Source organism: Myotis nattereri, assembly GCF_964212035.1.
Source record: "Myotis nattereri genome assembly, chromosome: 5".
Taxonomy (NCBI): domain Eukaryota; kingdom Metazoa; phylum Chordata; class Mammalia; order Chiroptera; family Vespertilionidae; genus Myotis; species Myotis nattereri.
The window spans coordinates 34689893-34715817 of NC_138080.1; the positions used below are offsets into that span (position 1 = coordinate 34689893).

The 25925-nt window shown below is 39.6% G+C and overlaps 1 protein-coding gene across 1 annotated transcript in view; it reads right to left on the minus strand.

Moving 5' to 3' along the window:
• FBXO16 (F-box protein 16) overlaps positions 1 to 25925 on the minus strand; it is a gene marked incomplete at its 5' end in the record, with an annotated part of 48021 nt that overhangs the window by 4062 nt on the left and 18034 nt on the right. Inside the window, 4 exon segments of the mRNA XM_081092886.1 lie at positions 7876 to 7978; positions 12698 to 12930; positions 17255 to 17419; positions 21288 to 21494. Of these exon segments, the coding sequence (XP_080949012.1) occupies positions 7876 to 7978; positions 12698 to 12930; positions 17255 to 17419; positions 21288 to 21494 (708 nt within the window).

Consider the following 25925-nt stretch of genomic DNA (forward strand, 5'->3'; position numbering starts at 1 on the left):
TCATTGATACGAACACCACCCTTGGATAAGCCCATGGATAACTTAAGAGCACGGATTAGGAAAAGGAGCATGTGGACGTGAATACAGGGCCGATGACGACAGCCCTGCAATGCCCCCCTCGGGAATAACTGCAAATACATGACCGCTGGGCATGGTGCAGAGAGTCACATACCTGTGATTTCATTTAACCTCCCCAAGCCTGTGAGATGGTAAAGGGAGGTAAAGAAGGTGACAATCTTCACTTTATGGGAGACCCCACCCACATCCCCCTTTAAAAAAAATCTACCCTGAACACTTTACTATGAGAGTCATGTGGTGAAACTGTATATAAAGCCCTGGCCGGTGTGGCTCAGTTTGGTTGCACGCTGTCCCATTCACCAAAAGTCACTGGTTCGATTCCTGGTCAGGGCACATGCTCAGGTTGTGGGTTCAATCCCCCGATCGATGTTGCTCTGTCTCTCTCTCTTTCCCTGCCCCTTTCTCACTCTCTAAGAGAAAATAAAAAAAAGATAAAAACATTTTAAAAAAGAGAAGGATATTATTTTAAAAACTGTACATAAATATGAATTGCTGTGTTTGCAAATCATAAAACCAGAAGTTGTTTTTGGTTTGTTTTAGTCATAGAAACACAGCTTCGATGCAGCCTGCAAACTGCCCAAGCTTAGGCCTGGGGCTGAGTAATAAGTCAGGGCCACTGGTGGGGATACAGGCTCAGAGCACAGACGAGATGGCTGGGGAGGGGCTTCCCTCTGAGAGGGGAGTCTACGAGGGGTGGTGGCTCCTCCTGGCTTCAGCTTCATCCCCAGGAGGGAGCTGCTTCATGGACTTCCCATCGGGGATTCTGTGAGGGGGACCCCTGCCATCCTCCCGCCTGTCTAGGAGCCCAGAAGGCTGCTCAGACCCACCTGCCACCCTTCTAGAGGCCCCTGCATAGGTCAGCGCCTCTGCAGAGGGTGTCCCCTTTCCCTCCTAGCCCACGCTGCTTCTGTGAGAAACAGGAAAGGCGTCAGGGAGAATCATCAACACGGCTTTAAGGAAGCCCCAGACCTCTGCTGTTAACCTTGGGGTAAAACTGTCAGCTGTGGAGGAAGGCTAAGCAACGCCAGGCAGGGTTTGGAAATTTAAATCCAAGACGATGTGAGGGCACCATTAAGTAAGTGAAATAAGGGAGGGGTGTGTTGCAAAATGTTCATAGGCCATAAGCTCAAATGGCTGCTTGCTAGTAATGGTTATGAACTCAGATTTCAAAACATCCCTGTCTCAGAAAATTAGTTTCTACTGTAGTTTGTGGTGAAATACTATGTTACTAAATATTCTACACACACACACACACACACACACACACACACACACACCCTACATATGTACATGCACGTTTTAAACCCCCATAGTAACAGCGATGAAAATGTCATAAATAATATGTATATAACAAATAATTTTACATAGCTCTCAAACACGTTTCTTCTGGTAGATCCTGAAGAAAAGCCAAATTGTGTCAAATATTTGGTGTTTAGCTCTTAAATAAAAACAAGCAGCCATTTGGCCCCAGTCTAAATATCCAGTGAGAGGGGAGCAGGTAGAATCACCCCTGTTGGAAACGCCAGGGCCATTTATTAACCTAATGTGACAGAACAAGAGGAAACAAGACAGGACAAGCAAATGGTGCTCTTGCAGACACAGGAGAAATGCAGACTCTAAGCGGGGTTCTTCCTAAGGGTTCTTCCCAAGATTCTTAGCAAGTCGGCCTTTCTCCTCTGAGGTATCAGACATAAGAACCAGCGCTGTAGTTAGTAAGCAGCGGGTGCACATGACACAGAACCCACACACTCACCGGACACCCCAGGTCAGGTGTCAATGCAGGAGCCTGTGTGCTTACAGGCACACGATGGTACAGACGCCAGGCAGGGAAAGAAAATATCTGGCTAAAATCTCATACTGCTGTAGGTGCAGCCATATTTTACAGAGTGGAAACTAAGAGAGAAAGGCAGGAGATAAAGAAAACTGGAGAAGGAAAGGCAAAAGCAAAAAAGAGAGCTTATTCCACAGGCTGGAGCCTCCTTCCGGCTGCTCACTGTCAGCTAGCTCTCATCTTCCCTCCCGTCTCCCACTGCCCACTACTGGCCACTATTTACTGGTAAACGCCTGCTGTGAACGAAGCGCCGTGCTCAATGCTTTACATCCCCCTCCCAACCCTGTTAGTGCTGTTACTAATTCCGTTTCACACGTGAGAAAACGAAATCTCCGAGAGGTCAATAACTAGGCCAGGATGGAGCTGCTCACAGACCTACTAAAGTTGTGGTATCAGGCAATGAATTTAGGCTGTTTAAGTCCCAAACCTGTGTTTTTTGTTTGTTTGTTTTTTTTAATCCTCACCCGAGGATATTTTTCCATTAATTTTTAGAGAGAGTGGAAGAGAGAGGGAAAGACAGAGAGAAATATCGATGTGAGAGAAACATTGATTGCCTGCCTCCTGCATGCCCCCGACCAGAGCCCGGGCCTGCAACCGAGGAATGTACCCTTGACTGGAATCAAACCCGGGATCCTTTGGTCCATAGGCCGACGGTCTATCCCCTGAGCCAAACTGGCTAGGGCACCAAACCTGTGTTCTTGGTCAGCAAAGTGAAAAATAAGATAGTATATGGCGGGGGGTGGAGGGGACACACAAACATGTATTGTACTTAATATATTCCCATTTAACAAATGAAGAAACGGAGGCTCAGAGAGGTTAAGTAACTTATCCAAAGTCATGCCATTTAGTAAAGGAACCCAGGTCCCTCCGACTGCAAAGCCCATATTCTTTCTTATTCTTCCTTCCCAATGGAACTCTTGAGAATTGGACTGACTGAGCTGAATAATTAAAAATCTCTCCTATAGATATTTTTAGTTCTGCACATCCAAACAACAACAAAAAAAATGATAAAACAAACACCTGGGGAGGCCACCAGAAATGAAAGGCGACTAAAGATTGCCTGCAAGGAAACCGCTGCATAACTTTGTTTTGTGAATTCTTCTGTTTCAGTTCATTATATTTTCCAAAGTTCAAAGAAAAAGGTGGGAGACAGAAACCTGTTTATATTGCTTTATAAGCAGGAGCCGCGGAATAATGGAACCGTTTGGTTATCCTGTGTAAAGCAGCCGCAGTCATAGCCGTGTCCCTCAGGTCTCAGGAGAGAGGGGAGTGAATGTGGAAGGAAGCTCTAGGGCCCATAGATCAGACGTTAGCCTGGAATGGACCTGAAAGGTGCTGGAATCCAACTCTCATTTTATAGGAGAAAGGAAAACTCAGAGAGGATGAGCGACCGCTGAGTTAAAGGTAGAGCTGGGGCTAGAAACCTGGGTTTTCTGATTCATAAACCATCATGCTATCCATGACAGGAACCAAATCACTTAGGAGTAGAATCCTTTTCCCTTCTCTTTTGAGCCGGGGGGCAGGTGGGGGGGAGTGAGAAAGCTTAAAGAAACATTTTATTCTATTTTTTAAATATATTTTTATTGATTTCAGAGAGGAAAAGAGAAGGAGAGAGAGAGATAGAAACATCAATGATGAGAGAGAATCATGGATCGGCTGCCTCCTGCACAGCCCCAACTGGAGATCAAGCCTGCAACCAGGGTGTGTGCCCTGACCAGGAATGGAGCCGTGACCTCCTGGTTCATAGCTCAACACTCAACCACTGAGCCACGTCAGCTGGGCCAGAAGCATTTTAAGTAATCAGAATCAAGTGATCCTGGAAAGAGGTGAAGGAGGTAACGGCAGAGGCTGGACTTGGCAAAGCACAGGAAAAGATAAGGTCTTATCTCAGGCAATTAGAGTAAGCAGGCCATGCCAGGCTTTGGTTACTTGTATTACAATGCGTGCCCTGAAACAGCAAGCTTTTTGAAATTCGTGCCCAAATCAGAACCTAGAAGTGAGGACGTCTAACCTCCAAGCAAAAGTTCAGTGAGAGACAAAAGGTGTTTGTTTTTATACTTAACTTGGTAGGAAAAAGACAAAAAGGACGGAACCAAGCCGTCAGCTGGGGTCCTCTGAGTCCCATTTCAGGGCCTGGGAAGTCCGAAGCCCACCCCCACCCTCGGGTTTTTGTGAATTGTCCCCAAGGGACTTTTGTTTTCTTGGCCTCCTAGACTTTGGAGATCTTGCTTCCATGTGCAAATTGGGTAGAATTTACTCTAGAGATGGAAGGCAGGGTTTACTTCTCAGCAATAGCAAATAAATGTGATCGGATGGTGGTATCACTGTCTAACACCTTCCTGGTCCCTCTCCCTTACCTCATCTCAGCCTCTGGACCCAAGAGGGCTTTTCTCTCCTCTTTCCTCCCCTGTCCCCCTGCTCCCCCTCCCCTGCCCTCAACGGAGTAGAAACCACAAACTCTCCCAAATCTCTAGCAGAGCAGGTGTCCCCTCCTCTGGAGGGGGTGCCCCATAGCATCCAAGCCCTCAAGGTGTCATCTCCCTCTACAAGCTCATCAACAGTTCTCCCCCAGGAGACAGCTCCCTCCTCACCCTTCCCAAAGAGGAATTGTGGGGCCAGCTCTTAGGATTTAAAAAAAAATGTTTTTTTTCACAACTTTACATGAGATGGGGAAATCTCTGGAGGTTAATTAAAATGGTACCTGGCTCTACTGTGATGTCTATATTTTTCAATTGTTTTGTTCTGTATGGAATTTTATCATAACTAATATTTGGGCACTTGTTGATATGTGTAGAATTTTCTAAAAATATGTTGTTATTTATTTCAGAGAGAGGAAGGGAGAGGGAGAGGTAAAAACATCAATGATGACAGAGAATCATTGATTGGCTGCCTCTTGCACACCCCCTACTGGGGGTTGAGCCGCAACTTGGACATGTGCCCTGTCCAGGAATGGAACCATGACCTTCTGGTTCATAGGTCGATGCTCAACCACTGAGCCACAGCCATCCGATGATAGTAGAGAATTTTAATAAACAATGTTCAAAATTATAAAGCATTAGTGAGAAGGTCTAGGCTTTGTTCCCATCTTCCATCAACGATTCACACCAAAGGGTGGTTAAATGGAGCAGCTGCAACAATGAGGCCGCACGAGCGCTGGAAGCTGGAGAGGAAATCAGGTACCCTTTTAAGGGGGAGGGGGGCTCTGAAAACTCAAATCTATGAAATAATAGACAACATCATAAGCTCACAGCAATACATGTGGTCTCAAAACTGTTCCCCTCAGACTGTTTCTCTTGTTAGAGGGAACTCTCATATTTAAAGGCTCTAAGTCCTGACAGGGTAAAGTGAGGATGGTCCCAGTGGTGTAAAAGTCACAGCCCTGGAAAGATGGCCTAAGGATATTCTTTGTACTTCTACACTCCTGTGCGTTTTCTCTCTTCCAACCCTTCCATTCACAAAGCTTTAACTTCTCCAAGTATCATATGCCCCTTTTCTATTTATGGGGGTGACATCTTCCTAGGAAATAAACCTGTCTATATAATACAAGAACTTTCTATCAAGTGAATATGTAATTTTTTCCATTGCAATCGCACCTCGGCCGAGTCTACCAAACTCAACAGCTGCAGGGGTCAGAGTTTTAGTTACTCCTTACTCTCCCTGGGTTCCCTCCTTGAATTTCCTCAATACCCATTTCCTCCTCTCTCAGCCCCACACCGGCGTTTCTTCATTTTCTCAAGCATCTTGCATCATTAGGAGGTTGATTATTTCTAGGAGGTCTGTGACCTACAGTGAGGGCAAACTGCTACCTCATGGAGAGGGGGACTTGGCCACACTCACTCTGTGGCCCAAACAGCCAGTTATCACGGGCATCATCACCCAGTCGAAGATCACCACATACTTTTGGAAGGTTTGAATATGCCTGTGCTTCTTAGCAAAACTACTAAGCATAAATACTGATTGTAATTAGTATAGTTACATAAACAATACAAGTAGATCAATACAGTCACGAACTTTATTTATTAAGTAGAGGCCTGGTGCACGAGATTCGTGCACTCAGGGGGGTCCCTCAGCCCGGCCTGCACCCCTTGAAGTTTGGGAGACCTCAGGTGATGTCCAACAGTCAGACATCATTAGTGCTACCGTGGCCGCTGCTGTGCTCGCCAGCTGTGAGCCCGGCTTCTGGCTGAGTGGTGCTTCCCCTATGGGAGCACACTGACCACCAGGGGGCAGCTCCTGCATTGTCTGCCCCCTGGTGGTCAGTGCACATCATAACGGCCAGTTGTTCTGCCATTCGGTCGATTTACATATTTGCCTTTGATTATATAGGATAGCATAATTGTTCTTTATCATTGTTTAATTTGTCCTGGTTTCCCTTTGGGCTTTAATTAGCAGTGCAACTTTTAAAGTTTATAATTTATAACAAATATTTTAACTTAAGCAAGCCCTGCTAGTATGTGACAGATGGTTAATGTCAAAAGCCCATGGAGAAGGCTTCTGTCTAGCCCTTGGTTTTTGTTGTTGTTCTTTTGCTTCTTAAGCCAGAGAAATGTTTGACTGTGCTGATAATTTGTAAGCATACATCACCATCAACTTTTATAGTCCTTCAATTCCCTCATCTCCCCCAGATTTCTCTTCTACTCCTGGCTTAGGAGGGGCCGGGAAACCAGACAGAAGCATGCCTGAATGGCCTGTGTGATAAGCCTCATAAAGTTATTTTTTTCGATTAATGGTTTTCACTGACAATTTTACTGCTCTGCTTTAAGCATCCCCATTCCCTTGGGCATTTGCACATCTGCCTGTGATAAGCCTCATCCAACCCAACAAAATTGATCCCTCAGAATACAAATAGCCCTATTTTAGAAAGCTCATCTCTCTCTCTCTCTTTTTTGAATATAATAACCCTTGAAAATAAATTTAAACAGAAAGTAATAGGGCTTTAAAGCAGAGCTATCAAAGTGATTTACTCAAGAGTACCTACCTTTTCTCCTCCCAATTGACAACGATTTTATATTCATTTTCCTTCAGTGTGTATCCTCAGCTGCTTTTTTTCTAAATCTTTACTAATAATGTGAACTTTTGATTCCACCATTATTCCCTTCTACCTTGCACCAAAGACTCATGTGCTCAAAGGGATCCACTGGGGCCATAGAACCAGTTTGGACAACTCTGCTATGAAATGATAATGTTCACGCGACACAATTACTGACTTTATTAGGTTGTCAAATAGCTATTTTTTTCATTAGGGAGAGAAAAGTTCTGAATTCACTTTTTCTGCAGTTACTTGAAATGCACTGTTATGATCATACTCCACTGGTAGCAGGAAAGTGTACCTTTTTCTTGGGTAAGTGGAACCTTCACTCTATAGAGAAGTGGTTTTTGTAGAGAAATTTCTATAGCACCCCCACCAAAGGACTCCAAGCAGAAGGAAAACCGAAATGATAAGAATGTTCCCTTTATATTGCATAGTTCTCAAAGCAGATTCATACACATCAGTCCATCTAGTCTTTTTGTTTTAAACAGAGGAGAAAACAAGGGCTCAGAGAGATTAAACAAAGGGCATCTTTAAGGTTACCCAGCTTGTCAGTCCCTTCCAGAGACCAGGATTTAAACCACCACTCGATTCTAATTTAAAAAGAACAAATTCAGTTTCACAAACGGGATTAGAGACCCAGAGCTTTTCATTAACATTATGGTGGGGAATTTTTGTTAGTTTGTTTTGTTAATCCTCTCTGAGGATATTTTTCCATTGATTTTTTTCTTTAGAGAGAGTGAAACATCAATGTGAGAGACACATCAATTGGTTGCCTCCTGCACATACCGAGACCAGGGCTATGGAACCTGCAACCAAGGTACGGGCTCTTGACTGAAATTGAACCTGGGACCCTTCAGGCCACGGGCTGATGCTCTATCCACTGAGCCAAACTGGCTATGGCTTTGTTGGGGAATCTTTGGAAAGCAATACTCACCAGTGACTGTGCTTTTCTTAGCTTAGATCTGTCCCGCGATTTATTTTTCTTATCATGTGACTGTCGGCTGGAATCTGGGGTCGTTTCATGTCTTTTCTTTCTTCTGTAAGTTGGAGAGCATTGGAGAAATGACAAATACTCATTTCAAAACTTTGCCCATTTGATTTTGTTGTTACTATGAATTAAAAGATTATCTTCACGCAACTGGAAGCAAGCCAAATGTCCATCAATAGAGAGCTGGTTAAATAAACTCTACACCCACACAATGAAGTGTTATAAGCTGTAAAAAGGAAGGCAGAATATTTCTGGATACAACTGTGGAGTGATCTCCAGGATATAGTGTCACATGAGAAAAGGAAAAGTGGGTGAAGTGGTACATATTATATGCTATTATTTACTTCCGAAAACGTGTGTGTGTGTGTATTTATGTCTTCTCAAATGGAAGGATTACAGCAGAGCATTTTGAAGAACGGTTACCCGTAAGTAGGATTCCCATGTGACCCTATCAGGCACAAGGGACAGTATGGAAGGGGAGAAGCAGAAGCTAGACGTCTCCACGTATACTTTGTTTTGGTTTTTTTTTTTTTTACTTTGGAACTATCTCAATTTTTCTCAAAACTTTTAAATAAAATGAAGGATGAAAATCCCTAAAATCAAAAACAAAATAAATGATCTTGTCTGTTAAGTTGGTGGCATTAGCACACACAGAATAATTTCTTTATGGGACTTTAACACAGTAATTTGTCTGAATACTCTTTTTTAAAAAAATACATTTTTATTGATTTCAAAGAGAGGAGGGGAGAGGGAGAGAGAGATAGAAACATCAATGATGAGAGAGAATCATTGATCAGCTGCCTCCTGCATGCCCCACACTGGGGATCAAGCCTGCAACCCATGTGCCTTGACCGGAATCAAACCATGACCTCCTGGTTCATGGGTTGATGCTCAACCACTGAGCCACGCTGGCTGGGCTGTTTGAATATTCTTAACAGAATATATCCTAAGGACAAAAAATCAAAACATGTATGAATGAAAATGTATGACATTTGGACTTGTCTCAAAAGTAACCTGGGGAAAGGCCAGAGTGGTGAGGAATAAATGAAACGAGATTGGTCACGAGTTGAAACCTGTTACTGCTGGGTGATGGTTATAAGGGGTTCTAGTCTCTCTACTTTTGTATATACTTGAACTTCCATTATAAAGTTTTATTTAAAAAGATCAGTTTTGCTGAATATTTCTTGCTGCTTAAAGTTCAAAAATTTCCCCTAGCTTTGAGTTGGCCTGTGGATTGAAGGGTCCTAGGTTCTATTCCAGTCAAGGGCACATGCCTGGTTGAGGGCTCGATCCCCAGTGGGGGGGTGTACAGGAGGCAGCCGATCAATGATTCTCTGTCATCATTGATGTTTCTATCTCTCTTTTCCTCTCCCTTCCTCTCTGAAAAAATTTCTCCCAGCTTTTAATTAAGAAATTTCAAACATAAAGAATAGTTGAAAGAATAGTATGATGATTATCCATATATTCTTTAACTAAAGTCAACAATTGATAATATTTTGCTTTATCCCTTTATATAGATACATATATGAACACACATACATACACACACCATATATACATATGTATATATTTGTCACAGTGTAAGAAAGTAAATTGCAGACACTTCCCCCTAAATACTTCAACACTCACCTCCTAAGATAAAGATATTTGCCTACCTAACCACACTAGTTATCACCATACCTAAGAAAATGAATAGTAATTGCTTAAAATCATTTAATACCCAGTCTATATCAAATTTCCCCAAGAATGCCTATTAAAGTCTTTATTTTTTGAACCAGAATTCCATCTAGATTCAAAATGAATTTGGTTCTTCTTTCTCTTATATTATAGAATATTCTTCCCACCTCTTCCCCTCCCCGCGCCCCCCCCCCCTCCCCGCCTCCCCACCATGACACTGACACACTCTTTAAAGAGTCCAAGCATCTGGTCTATGTTGGTGAATGGGTCCTATGACTTAGGTATCACTATTATTGCCATTTTACAGATGTGGGAACAGAGGCACAGAGAGGTTAAGGGCGTCCCCCAGGTCACACAGAAGTATGGGAGCCTGGATTTGCACCCAAGCAGTATGGTTCAAGAGACTGTACATCGCCACTACCCTGTGCTTCCTTGGTGTTAATCTGTCGAAATACATTCTAAAAAGATGGCAGATGTATGAAAACATTCAAATACTTCAAAATTTGTTTTCTTAATTTTTGTTTATCTTTTGTATGTGCATGTGTGTGTTAACAAGTGAACAGATACATGTGTATACATAGATACAGATCTATATTTTCTTACTTTCTTTTCTTTCTATATAGGGGTGGAATATTATAGATACTCTTTTGCAACTTGCTTTTTTGATTTAAAAATGTACCCTGGGAATCACTCCTTATCTGTTCATAGAGATCTTCCCCATTCATTTTACAGCTGCCTCGTGCTCTACTGTGTGAATGAACCATACATGATTTATCCAACAAACACTCTCTCCTATGTATGGCCATTTAAGTTATTTCCAATATTTTAAAATTACAAACAATGTTGCAGTAAATATCCTTTTGCAGATGTACTTTTATTGTTTTCAACGTTGACTCCTAGAAGTAGGATTGCTGGATCAAAATGTAAATACATATGTATTCTTGCTGGATATTGTCAAGTTTCCTTCCATGGAGTCTGTGCCAATTTATATTTCCACCAGCTATGAGTAAATTCTATCAGCGTTTGCTCACAGCCTCACCAACAGAACATATTACCGAACTTTAAAGTTTGCCAGATAGTTGAAAAATGATGTATTTTGTAACTCTGTGTAAAAAATGACCCTGGAAGGATAAACTAGAAACTAATGAGATTTAGTGGAAATGGGGTAGAAAAGATAACAGCGGGGAGCAGAGGTGGAAGAGAGGGGGGTGGCTCTTCTCTGAGTATACCTTTTCTTGCATACACTTCTTGTATACTTTTATATAGTTTTAACTTTAGAACCATGTGACCTACCCACAGTGAAGAAGGTATTAACATACCCACATAACTTTTGAACATAGTATTATGACTATACTAGAGTTCCGGTGAACGAATTTGTGGACATTGAAAGGAAATTAATTAGAAGAAATATTTTAATATCACTATTTGTCCTTTCTCTATAATAGCAGTGTCAACCAAATTCACGATTGATAATGACAGATTGAAACACACGTGTGCGACTGGCACCAGCGAGTGCTTTACATATACAGATAAACTTGCTTAATTAGACCTGCTTTCTGATTTAGCTAAACTTTTTCCAGCCCAGTGAAGCACCCCAACTTCTCTTTCAGGTAATTGTTAGCAACACAGCAGTAAATATCAACATGAAGCAGATTATTATTGTAGATCACGCAGGGAGAACAAAGGGTGAAATATTTAACTGCAGCAGTGTTTGACTATATTCTGCACAGTAAGAAAACCTGAAGTCATTTTCAAGGTCCACCATTTCTTACTTCTTTTCAGTTGGGTCAACTTTCTAAGCTTTCTAAATCTCCATTTTCCAGCTAATGAAAATAAAATAGGATTCTACTGAGTCTCCTATCTACCCACTCCAGGACTTCTGTGAGGATCAAATGAGATGAGGCATGGGAAAACACTTCACAGACATTTGGTTAAAGTGTAAAATGTTTCCACCTGGCTATAAAGCAAGTTGTGTTCCTGGGCTGAAGAAACTCCAAGGAGGCTAGTCTCTAGGGAGAGGAAGCTGGGCGTTACTATGTGATGTCATTACCCAGTGCCCACATCCACCATTTCTGAGCTGAGCTGGGCTGTGGGCTGCATTTTGCTCCATGGGGTCTTGGCAGCATCGGCTGCGATTTGGTGGGCTGTCGCTCCGGGGTGGTGGCGGGGCCTGTGTCCCACTTGGGGGAAGCCGAGTGTTGCTTTGTCGGCACCAGGTCCGCGGTGCCATTTCTTTGTAAATGGCCAGTGCAAGTCACGGCAGCTCCTGCATTGAGTGTCTGCCCCCTGTGGTCAATGCACGTCATAGCGACTGGTTGGACGGTCGGTGGGTCACTTAGCATATTAGCCTTTTATATATATAGATATGCTCAGACTAAAGGCAAAGAGAACCATAAGCAAATATTGAATTCTAGTTTGTAAGTCTGTGGTGTGTTCTTTTTGTTAATCCTCACTTGAGGATATTTTTTCTATTGATTTTCAGAGAGAGTGAGTCAACCAACCACACATTGAAAACACTATTTTGCATTCCCAGCCACAGATGGAAAACACTGGTTTCAATCATGGTGGGTTGAATCTATGGATGCAAAGGGCCAACTCTAGTTAAGTTTTTGGGGGAATCAAAATTTACATGTGGATTTGAACCACATGGGGGTTGGCGCCCCTTAAGCTGGCATTGTTCAAGGGTGAACTGTACAATGTATAATATACGTGACATATAACCTATATTTAGTGAACAATAAATAAATATGATAGCCAGATTTCTTACTGTCAGAGAAGGGAGGTGCAAATATGGAAAAAAGAAAAAGGCTAGGATGAACCCTATGGTGCTAGATTAAAATAGAGGCATTAAAATACTAAAAGAAGTTGTAATGTTAAATCATTACAGCTATAAAATACAAGCAAATCCTAGCAAACAGGGCAAATTTACCAATAACCGTTTGTTTACTTTTCTATTACTTTTTACTTCTAAGTATGGAGAAGCTTCTTTACTTCTATATTCACTTAAGTTCTATTTTCCTCTTTTCACATGGAAGTGCCAGCCAATTGTTTCTAAAAGCAGACAAGGGAAGAAGGACATGGAGCTTCTCACCCTTGCCAGATCCGCTCGATGGGGTCACAATTGTCCAGGTAATTGAAGCGAATGATATCAGTTGGATGCTTGTCAGAGGATCGCCAGGGTGGGAGTTCTTTCTCCCCTGAGTGGTTCTTCTTTCTTAAAGAGGAAGAAGATCGGAAAGCCGATGACGGAGACTGCTTTTCCTCTGGAGAACTGCCTGTCACTGGTTGAACATCAGCAACCACAAACCCATCTTTCGGAGGTGTCTAGAAGAAGAAAATGAATGACTATTTCTGTTTTTAACACACTGTAATTATAACAACAATTTAAAAAAAAAAAAGAATATCATCACCACCACCACAATAGTGATGACAATGGTGACAATGATTACAGCAGCCGTCAACCCAGGAGTACTTGCTATGTGCCAGGCACTGTCTTGGGAAGTTTTCATACATTATTTTATTTAACCTTCACAATAACTCTAAAAGGTAATCGTTACTTCTTCCATTTAAAGAAGAGGAAACTGAAGATAGGATTAACCAATTAATTGGCCTGCTACTACAGAAGTTTTAAGACACAGGGTCAGAATTTGAATCCAGGACTGTCTTGCTTCAAGACCATACCTTCTCTACCTGGTACTGCCACCTCCTCTAACACTTCATTGTATAGGGTTTCCACAACTGCAATTAATTTATTCATGAAAATGTATATATTCAGAAAAGTACTCCAGTCCTAATTACCTATAATCCATACAGACAATTTCAAGTTATATAGGGGTAGTCTATAGATTTTTATCAATTTTCAAAACCTCATCCGTTCCCCCCAAATACTTTTGCTTTAATTTCCTAAATTGAAAGTCTGTTTTTGTGTGTGTGAAATTCCTAAGGTTTTCATGTGGTTGTAGCCTAAGGGAAATGGTATGTTGAGAAGCCATTAAAGGCTTAATTTCTGTTCTTTAAGAGATTAGGGGAGCTTTGCTTGGTGAATTGGTTTGTTTGAATTGCTTGTGAAAATTAAGAAATTCCCCAGTGCCTCCAAGCAGAATCAGTTAGTTTCTTATCCTTGTTTCAACTGCTCTTTGTATATATTTCTATTACAGGAGAGCACTTAGTACTCATTAATTTGTCTATGTCCTAGGCCACTAGACTAGGCTCCTTGTAAGTATGGTTGGGATCATTGCACTCAAGTACCCAGCACATAACAGTTTAAAAAAATATATATTTATTCATTTAATGAATGACTATAAACTGGTATATTAAGAAAACATTTTATATTTATATCTCTCATAGCTCATAATTGGTTTGTACTCAAAAGTCTGTGCAGGTCTCATTTTGAATGGGAATTCATTTCATTTCTCTGAGCTAATACTGCATGAAATTTATTTGCTTTTGCTGGAGGAGGTCTAATTTAATAGTACTGGGAATAAATAATAAGTGATAATAAAAATCAGTTTCAGGGGGAAAAGGCCAGGCATAAATGATAGTTATCACATATAAATAAACATCATTAACTCTGAAAAATATAAAATGCTTGACACTTTAACGTAATAGGTAATAATGAAAACTGTGATGACTCTTCTGTATTAAGTAAACAAAACTTTTGTTCACCTAGGCTTCTTGAGAATTTTTTAAATGAGTTTTTGCTGATTTTATTGTTAAATACTTTTGCCTATACTGAAACGATCAGAAATCTTTTTTATTCTGTAAATTACATTGATTTTTTTTTAATGCTTTATAAATTTGCATGCCATCCTTACACAGGGGGCATACAAGTCTTCTCTGTATCATTCCAATATATGTGCTGCCAAAATGAGCATGACTGATTTTTTTAATATTATGCCAACCTTACTCTCCTTGGGTACATCCCATTTGGTCATCATGTATTATAAATTTCTGGATTTAATTTGCTCATATTTTAAAAGGATTTTTATACCTGTGTTCATGAGGGATATTGGTCTGTGGTCTTGTTTTGTTTTCTTGTAAAATCTTTATCTGGTTTTGGTATAAAGGTAATGAGTTCAGAAGTGTTCCCTCTCCCTCTATTTTCTGAAAGCATTTATGTAGAATTGGTATCTCTTCCTTAAATGTGTGATAGAATTCACCAATAAAGCTATTTGGGTCTGAAGTTTTGTGGAAAATTTTAAAAGAATTCAGTTTTTAAATTGATAAAGATTTGCTCATGTTTTCTATTTCTTATTGAGACTGTTTTGGCAATTTGTGGTTTTCAAGGATTGTCCATTTCATCTAGGTTGTTGAATTTAAGGACATGGAATTGTTCATAATATTCTCTCATTGTCCTTCTAATGTCTGCAGGATCTGTAGTGATGCCTCCCTCTTTCATCCCCGCTACTTGAAATGTATGTGTTCTCTCTTTTTTCCCTTTAGCAGGCTAGCCAGAAATTTATCAATTTTATTTATGTTTTCAAACAAGCAGCTTAGGTTTCATTGATAGAAAATATTTTCTCTATTATTTATCTGTTTTCAATTTCATTGATCTTGGCTCTTTATTATTTCTTCCTTCTATCTACTTTGGGTTTAACTTATTCTTCTTTTTCTAGATGAAGTATTATTGAAATTATGTTTCTTGGAGCAGATATTGTAGCTTTGCAGACAGTTATAAAGATCATTCTAGCCCAGTTGTCGCATTTTAAGGTTGGGGAAACTATTCTTAACCACTACCATCTGCTTTTAAAATGTTTTCAATGCCAGGGACAAAGTATTGGAGGGAAGGGAGATGGTGTTGGTGACTGAGGGAAGGTAAGTTATGTTCTACTCTAGCGACTGCCTGCGTGCACCATCACTGGAACAGCCTCAGAGGGGATTACACAAATTATTCAAGTGTGGTGCTGACAGTTGACCTTAAAACCATAGTCAGATGACTTTATTAACATTAGTCAGACGCTTTATAAACTTAATCTTTCTGACTAAGAAATAGAATTATTAGTTGATTTTATTAACCTCTGTCTTTCTAATTTAGGTTTATTTCTTTAACAGAAAAACTCAAGTTTAATACAACAAAGTACTCCCTACAGACATTTAGTGCTAGGCAAAGAGGTGGACATTTTCTTGTGTCAGAACTAGTCATTATTTTAAATAGAGTTATACAGAAATATTCTGTAGAAAACAAAGCATTGAAGTTAGTTTTATATATAATGCTCAAAACCTCCTTTCGCCCTAACTGGTTTGGCTCAGTGGATAGAGCATCGGCCTGCAGACTGAAGGGTCCCGGGTTTGATTCCGGTCAAGGGCATGTGCTTTGGTTGCGGGCACATCCCCAGTAGGGGGTGTGCAGAAGGCAGCTTATCAATGTTTCTCTCTCATTGATGTTTCTGATTCTCTATCCCTCTCCCTTCCCCTCTGTAAAAAATCAATAAAATATGTATATTTTTAAAAAACCTCCTTTCATGCTACAAATTGGCTAGTCACTTTTCTCTCCTCTGCCCCAGAACAGCCCAAGCTTCAGCTACGGAGTGCCATTCTCTGCCCACAACGAGAATGAGAGTTGAGAAAAACCCTAGGAGAAAAGATATCATAGCTATGGTAATTTTGAAAATAACTTTTCCATCACTGCAGTTTAAAACATTTTTTTAAAAGAAATCCTCATGGAGCACACCGATTACTGAAATTAGAAAGACTAGTTTTATCATTGCAATTGTGATAATATTAATTATGCATAGTTTATTACTATATTAAATGTAAATGTAGCTTACTTTCATAAAACTAACCTAAATGAGCAATTTAGAAGTTGACTATTCATATTTCAAAAGGACTCTTCAATTTTAAAAGGATTCACTGCAGCTTTTTCATAGAATATGATACACCTGTGGTTTTAAAAATCATTTAAAAATTTAATTTATGCACAATTTTTCAGGAACTCATACAAAATAATGCACAACTCTGCATGTGTCAGACCATGCCATAAATAAAAGGCTCGTAAAAATGTCCTATAATTAACAGCTACTATAAGAATACAAACATTGGTTATAAAGCATAGAAAGCCACTAGAAAAAAATTGTGTTATTTCACTTTCTATGATTATATGGAAATGCTTTACACTGGTATTTTCCAGCTTGAAAAGAACTTTAATATGCTCATTATGCCCTTCCGCAATTACGGATTTATTGGAAAACTTTTCCTTATAAATGTTACAAAAATATACTTCAGCTCACCACGAAGAATCATAGAATATTTGAATTGGTAAAATGGAATTTGCTGATCCATACATAACAAATACTGCACATTACCCACAGAATCCCAGTGTCAGAATTGTTGCGGGGTGGGGGTGGGGTGGGGGGAGGGAGGAGGCAGGGAGGTTGGTGAGGCAGGGATATGGAAATCCAAGACCTGGACAGAGTGCGGAGCTCCACAGCCCTAACTTCCTGAGTGGAACGGTGGTTTGGGCGTCAGATGAGGGCTCTCAGTGGTCACAGGTATCTTGGCATGGGCTGTCGAGTTCTCAGAAGAGAATTTTGAAGTCATGGTATTCTTCCTCCTCCAAGCTCAAGTGTGATCATTTAGTCTTAGTTCTAGACTCCCTAAATAATTGATGTTTGTAAGTTTGTTGCTTTTTTTTTTTTGCCCCCAAATTTACCTTAGGTCTGGTAACATGAAACTTCTTCACCATTTGAATGTAGTGCTTTTTCCATATGCCCTGCTCAAAGGGAGTTGGAGAGAAATTGATGTACCAGTTAAACCGCAAACATTTGAGCATCCAGAGCTGATCCAGCTCAGTTAAGTTCTTCCAGTGCCAGCTCACCTGGGAAAAACAACAATTGAAGAAAAAACAGGACCTACTCAGTTCACGTGGTCACTTTCTCTAGGTTTTAAACTGTCACCTTGGACCCTAGATAACATTTTTTATCTTTTCCCCCAATTCACAGCTTAAAGAGTTACCTCCTACCTCAAGTGCTTCCTACCCAAGCAGAACTATTTTCTTTACATTCTAATTCAGACTTAGAATCTGAGTCAACATATACTTATCGAGCACCTATTAACTATCTTCATAGCAACCTATGGAAGTAAATAAAATTATTACTCTCATATTGCAAATGAAGAAACTGAGGCTCAGTTAGACTTTGGAATGTCATCAAGGTTCTTGTGAAAGTTACATGACAGTTATAGAAACTCAGGTCTGCACATGGTACACATCTGTTTTCCCTTCACTCTTACGATTTAACTAAATATAAATTTTATAAACAGAACACAAATACCGATACTACATGGTATGTCCCACATGAGACTAGACATGGTGTCTTAGCTGTAAGAACTGCAAAGATGACTACTAACATTCAAATCCAAATTTCATCCTTGGAAAACTATCCTCTTTTTTAAGAATAACTAATTAATAATTTTGAACACCAAATAAATAAATAAATAAACAAACAAACAAACAAACAGAACACTCTATAATGGGTCTTGCGATCCATACATCTACTTATCTATCACCTCTGCTTCCTCCCTCCTTCCATCCACCACTTACTGAGTTCCTACTATATTTAGCACTGTTTTATGGGCTGAACATGAGTCAGGCAGGAGAGAGGAGGCACAATTAGAAAAATTAAGAGTTCAGGGCTGGAAGAAGGAAAAAGGTTAGAGGATCTGATAGAGCCCCTCAGGCAGAAACAGAAATCATATCTACTTTGTCGAACCCAGAATGAAACACCAACCTTAATCCCTATATGGTTAATTAACTCAGAATTCAATGGAGAGAAGAGGTTTGGAGGGAGGGGATAGGGAGAAAAATTTCTGAATTGTCATTGTTTTCCTCCTTTTCCTTAGATCTTATTTAGACTTGGATATTTAAGCTAGGCTTTCCCCCCAGGGTAGATAAGGTATTTGTTTTTTAAGGTAGAGAAATGAGAATTGAAGGGTAGATAGGAGCTTTCAAAACTATAAAAGACCACCCCCGCCCCATATACCTTTTTAAACAGCTCAAAGCTCATTTTAGTGCAATGAATTTATTGTTTCCTTTAAACCTAGATGAAGAATAATGATCTGTGTCTTCCTCACAGTCAGTACTGGGAATAAATATAATGCTGAAATCTTGCTAGATCGACATATGGTGCCCATAGATTATAAGAATAGCTATTTCAAATAATGTTTCCTTAGAATGATAACATTCTCATGTAGAAAACTTGGCAACTTCTGAGAAGTTTAAAGTAAAACAACGTACACAACCCCATCAATTAAAGATGGACATTATTAACAACTTGGTAGAGCTCTTTTCCTTTCAGTCTTTTTTTTTTTTTTTTTTTTTTAGGCATGTAAGAAACAAAATTGGGAAACTCTATATACAATTTAAAATTATGCTTCCTTCATTTTACATATCATAAATATCTCTGGTCTTCCAAATCATGTTTTCTAATAGCTGCATAATAATTTGTCATATGGCTATATAATACTGTCATATTGCTGGACATTTAGAATGATATACTCTTTTTAAAAACTGTTTCATTTTTAGAATAAGTAATAAGTGTACATTAATACTGAATTCAAAGGTACAAAGAGGCACACAGTGAAAAGGAAGTCTCTCTCTCATCCCTGTTTTCTAGCCCCTCATTTTCCTCCCTGGATGTAACCACTGTGACCAGCTTCTTGTGGGTCATTTCAGAAGTATTCTAGGTCTATATTAACAAACATGTATGTATTCTTTTATCTTTCCAAAATGGTAGGACATTCTGCACCTTTGCATTTTTCACTGATGATATATTTTGGAGATTGTTGCAATTTATTTAACTAGTCTAATGGTGGGCATTTCCATTATTTCTAAACTTTTGCTATTGCAAACAATGCTGCAATATTCTTCCACAGACATAATTTTGCATAGGTTGAAGTATACCCATCAGATAAATTCCAAGAAGTAGAACTGCTGGGTCAAAAGGAATCATTATTAAAAATTATAATTGATCCCAAATTGTTCTCCATGGTGGTTGTACCAATTTATCTATCAACAATATACGAAAGTGCTTTTGTTTCTTCACACCCTCAACAATATAGAATATTATTTTAAAAACTTATCAATCTGTATCGTGAAAAATAGCATGACATAGTGAGACTAAGCAGCTTACATATTTTAGAAACACCTTTCTTTCTGTGAACTACTTGTTCATTCATTCCCTTTGCTCATTTTTCTGCTGGGTTGTTGGTCTATTTTTCTTTCTTTTTTAAAATATAATTTTATTTAAAAAATATATAATTTTATTGATTTTAGAGAAGAAGGGAGAGGGAGATAGAGATAAACATCAATGATGAGAGATAATCATCAAACAGCTGCCTCCTGCATGCCCCCTACTGGGGATCAAGCCCGCAACCCTGGTATATGCCCTGACCAGGAATGGAACCATGATCTCTTGGTCCATAGCTCGACTCTCAACCACTGAGCCACACCAGCCAGGTGGTCTTTTATTCTTAATATAGATTAATAGAAGTTCTTAAAAATATAAGAAAATTAGCCCTTCATTGGCAATATGTATTTTCCCTATTTACTGTTTGGATTTATTTATAATGTTCTTTTTATACAGAAAACTTTAATTTTTATAGTCACAATTTAAAATCTAGCTTTCTTTAGTCTTGATCATAAAATACATATAGTAAATACTATATATAATGAGTAAAGCAAGACTTTAAATTACATGTTTTCTTTTATGGTTTCTGGGTATTATACTCACAAAGACCTCCTTCCCTGTGTTTTCTTTGAGTACCTTCATAGTTTCCTTTGATTTCACATCAATCTTTTATCCTACTAGAAATTTTTTTCAGATAGCTACCCAACTTCCCCAGCTCCTTCATTAAGTAATTCATCTTTCTTACTGAATTCATTTTCTTAAATTTTAAAAATGGAAGTTAACATTTTGCATATGTGTGAATGCATGCTAACAGATAATGTCTGGTGTTACTGGCCTCTATGAGAAGACTTAACAAAATCACTACCCGTTTTGTAATCTTAAGTAATTTAACTACATTTAATACACCATGGAATTACTTGTAAGGAAATAATGGTCAGCTCCTTTCCCAAATCCGTGAGCACATTTGCTCACTCTGAACTCTTTTAGTCTCATATTCTTCTGTATATTTCATTAGCGCCTTATTTTGAGCCTTTCTCTTTAGGAATGGTCTGAGCTGTACAATTTAGGATTTTATTGTAGCTGTGCAATGTAAGACGGTCCTGCTGATGAAGCATTTCTTCTTTGGGTGTTTGCCTCCTAGCAATTTTTTTGTGTGTGGACATTGATGATATACTTTTTTTCCATTTTGAGCACCAAATAGAGAGTGAGACATAGTGTCTGAGAAGGGGAGGGGGCGGGGGAGGGATCCCAAACTACACAGACTAAACATACTGACCACGCCATTTATTGGTTTTGTGCATAGTAAGTCCTCACTTAATGTCACCGATAGATTCTGCAACTTTAAGTGAAATGACATGTAACGAGATCAGTTTTCCGTAGGCTGATATAAACAAGAGTTAAGTTCCTACAGATTCTCATCAACATTGTAACAAAACTAAATTAAACAAAACGATGTTAGTTGAGAACCTGCTATACTAGGATGTGCTTTTTTCCCCTCTCAAGTTCCAGAGTTCCCAGGCTGTCCTTACAAAATGCCCCACACTGCTGCTTTGCCTTTACCTGTGCACAACGACAAAGGCTTCGGGGGTCCAGGAAGGAAAAGATGTGTAAGGACAACACCCTTGGAAGCTTGGTAGTAAAATCCAGAGCTTCTGCTGGAATTTTTTCCTGAAGCTTTCGACAGCAGAACTTTTGCTGTGACAGGGAGCAGCGTTCTAACAGGCCCATCAGGATTCTTCTCCTTTGAGAGTCTGTCCATTTGTCAAACTGGAGAAGAAAAAAAAGAAAAAAAGACAAAAGAAAATAAAAACTTCCCGGTTTAATCTGATCCAAGGGATTCATTATGAAGAAGCAATAAAAAATGGCATAGAAAGTGAGTGTAGGAATTTATTCCTAATGAATGGCATGCACTTCTTTTCCTAATTAGTAAATTCCACATTTTGCCACCTACATGCCCTTTCTCACACTTATATATGCAAGATCTGAGTGTGTACAGAGTACACTTGACCTCAGGACTTGCAGTTAATTAGGACAGTAAATTGGGAGCTGGCCATATCCATCAACTGAGAAAACATATTTATAACATACAACATGAAGAGAAGGTGCCTGGGCCGCCCCTCTCCTCCCTAAGAGCTGTGTATTAGCTCGTAAGAGCCAAACTCAAAGACCAGAAACAAACCTTTGCATTCGCGGTTGGAAATAAGGTATTACATGCAAATACCCCCGAGAAGGGGAGTCTATTGGGTCAAAGTCCCACTAATGTGTAAATAATTGATGTGATTGGAGAGGAAATAGCAATAGGAGGACCTGGATAAAAAGAATTCCAGAGACAAGAAGTAGATGCCAAAGTAATCTGGGGCACACCAAACTTTGGTTACTTCACAGTTTCCCCCAGAGATAACCCTAAATAAGTCCCAAGATCAGTGGCTGATCTAAGATAAGAATGTGAGGTTTGGCTAACCACCCCCCCCCCCCAAAATAAAAGGCCCTATGGGAATACCTACCTGCTGAATGAGCCACTTGGCCGGAGTTTAAATCTTTATTTCTTTTGTCCATTAGAGAAAACAGGGAAATTTGGGGCTACTTGTATTTTGTATGCTATTTCATTTCACATATAGATACCTATTACAGCTATTATAAAGTAATCAGAATCTTATAATGAACTTTTGTTATATACTACCTAACAAGGCATACTAGTATAAGGCAAAAATGTATCTGGTACAAGCCTTATAATCAACTTTATTATAGTCGTACAATGTATTTTTGTTGTTGTTCATCCTCACCTGAGGATATTTTTCCATTGGTTTTTATTTAGAAAGAGTGGGAGGGAGGGGGAGGGAGAGAGAGAGATGTGAGAGAGACACATTGGTTGCCCCCCACACGCACCCAGACTAGGGACTGAACCTGCAACCCAGGTACGTGCCCTGGACCAGGAATTGAACCTCCGATCCTTTGGTGCATGGGCCGACGCTCTAACCACTGAGATCACCGGCCAGGGCAACAATGTTATTTTTTTTAAAATACATATTTTATTGATATTTTTATAGAGAGGAAGGGAGAGGGATAGAGTTAGAAACATCGATGAGAGAGAAACATCGATCAGCTGCCTCCTGCACGCTTCTAACTGGAGATGTGCCCGCAACCAAGGTACATGCCCTTGACTGGAATCGAACCCGGGACCCTTCAGTCCGCAGGCCGACGGTCTAGCCACTGAGCCAAACCGGTTAGGGCAACAATGTACTTTTTAAAAATTAGTAGGGATACTTCTATTCACTATTATAGATCTATTCGATGACTCACAAATCTCACTTGGAAGACTATAATTCAAGAGGGGAAAAAAACTCTAAAATGAATAAAAACACCAAAAACTTTAACTTATAAGTAAGTGAGTAAAATGTATTCATGTGTAAGTGTTTCCTGATTTGTGCTATCCCTGTTTCTGCACAATCCTTATCTCCAACTTCTTTCCTTCTGGTTTGGATTATTGGAATGAATAGAGAGGAGCCAGAAAAGAATGTCGAGGGTCAGGGTAAGAACCAGGCCCAGGAGGATGCATGATCTATAAAGTGAAGAGCCAAGGGGAGGTAGAAGGAGACAGAAGAGCTTTGGAGTTCTGGCGTGCAGGGAGTCTGAGGGTTTAGACTGTCATTGCCTTGATAGCAGTTTTAGAGTGTAAGAGAACTGAGGAATAAAAGCAGGAGATCTGGAGTTTTGAACTGGATCCTCTGTGATTTTATCTTTGAGAAACAAAATGAAAATTGGAATTTATTTTTAAAATTACTTTCAGGCAATGCGATGTGGCTCTGTAGAAACTGAGCTTCATGAGGACACAGGATGAATATGGTTACAAAACTATTTTCATGAGATATTATCATCACTGCAAGAAATCAGAAATAACCCAAAATGCCTAACAGTGGGGGATCAGCTAAGCAACCTGTAAATGGATAAAAGAAAGACTGGCGTTATGTTGATGGTAGGTTTGGGAATGAGGCCACTGGGAATCTCATCTAAAATATTCTGTTATTCACTAGAAATAAATTACTGAGCCCCAGTTCCACCACTAACAACCTCTCTGAGCCTCAATTTCCTCATTTATACATTAAGAATAATTATATCTACATTGTAGAGTTGTTGTGAGGAGTAAATAAAATATCTATGACAATAAAAGCATAATATGCTAATTAGACTGGACAGCCAAATGACCTTCCAGATGTCATTCTGGATGTCCTTCCGGATGAGGCCATGGTGGCAGGAGCCGAGGCAGAGGTAGTTAGGGGCGATCAGGCAGGCAGGCAAGCAGTTAGGGGTGATCAGGCAGGCAGGCAGGCCAGAGGTTAGGAGCCAGCGGTCCTGGATTGTGAGAGGGCGTAGGCTGGGCTGAGGGACACTCCCTCCACACACACCCCCATCGCATGAATTTCATGTATCGGGCCACTCGTATACATATAAAATTCCTAATAGAGTGCCTGACTCATTGCATGGCAGATATCATAATAAACTATCATAGTGAAGTTAAAAATAATAAGTATGTGGGTTAATCAATGTAAAAAGAAAATATATGTAAACAATTAAATGAAAAAGCATAAAATTACCATGTTTGTACATTGATAAGGATGGGAAATATATTGAGAATGGCTGAGATTTTCCCATGTACTTTCATTGATGCCCACCAAAAAAAAATGGGCCCAAATTGGAGTGATTTAAAATGAATATAAAAAGAACATTAGGATTACAAATGATGACAAACTCTACAAGAGAAAGCATTAAAACATTTTTCTTTAGCCGAAACCGGTTTGGCTCAGTGGATGGAGCATCAGCCTGCGGACTGAAAGGTCCCAGGTTCGATTCCGGTCAAGGGCATGTACCTGGGTTGCGGGCATATCCCCAGTAGGAGATGTGCAGGAGGCAGCTGATCGATGTTTCTCTCTCATCGATGTTTCTAACTCTCTATCTCTCTCCCTTCCTCTCTGTAAAAAAAAAAAATCAATAAAATATATTTAAAAAAAAAAAAATTTTTCTTTAGAGGCTAAGAAGACAATTACTTTGGTTTCTCATTTCCCTGATGACAATGGTCAAAGGCAATTTAAATTTGGCTGTGATAGGTGTTCTTTGCCTCAAGGAATCTTCCTTTCTAATTGTGTTTGTTTAGGCTAATAGAAAACGAATTTGCATTCCTTGAACTCCTACCAATTGAAAGCGATGACTCAGAAGAATGCTTAACAGTTGGGGAAAATCCCTTTGGCATTTGAAAGGCGCTAGGAATAATCCAAAAAGTAAATAACCCGCTGTAGAGTTAACTGTACAGGAATTCGAAAATCTCCCACATCTCTTGCATCATCTCTCTAGTAAAAATACCCATAACATTGCAGCCATCCATCCAATGTGTGAGATTGGGGAGTAGCTGGGACCATTTATGGTACTTCACTTCACAGTTCATTTTTTTACATTATATTATGTTGTTATGTTAAATTATGCTTATAATTATATTTTATAATTATTTTAACACCTTTTAAAATATATTTTTATTGACTTCAGAGGGGAAGGGAGAGGGAGAGAGACATAGACACATTAATGATGAGAGAGAACCTGATTGGCTGCCTCCTGCACGCCCCTAACTGGGGATGGAGCCTGAAACCTGGGCAGGTGCCCTTGACTGGAATGGAACCCGGGACCCTTCAGTCCACAGGCTGATGTTCTATCCACTGAACCAAACTAGCTAGGGCTTAATACCTTTTTTTAGGGGCTTTCTTGACTCAAAAGAATTGTGAAAAATCCTATTTTCAGAGTAGTTGGGAGTAGTATGAGTATACTTGCTGCAGTTTCAGGAAGTGAGGACAATTGCTAGAGATGATGGTCCATTTATCTGACACAATGGCAAGGCAAAGTTCACGGGGAGTGAGGGATAAGATAAAAAGGGAGGCTTGTTATTTTTTGTTTATTGGTTATGTTAATCTGAGTTTCGGAGTCCTACTGTCAAAAACTCAAGTTCACAATTGTATGAATACATTCTTGTTTTAAAAGTTTCAACTAGGTATGAATATAATCAAACATGAAAATCCTATTTAACCTCCCTGTCATTTCTCATTCACTCCATTCCCCAGAAATAACTACTGTTCACAGTTTGATGTTTGTGCACTTCTATGCAGTTACCTACACATAGATCCATCAATAAGGACACAGTTAGATGAAGTAGAATAT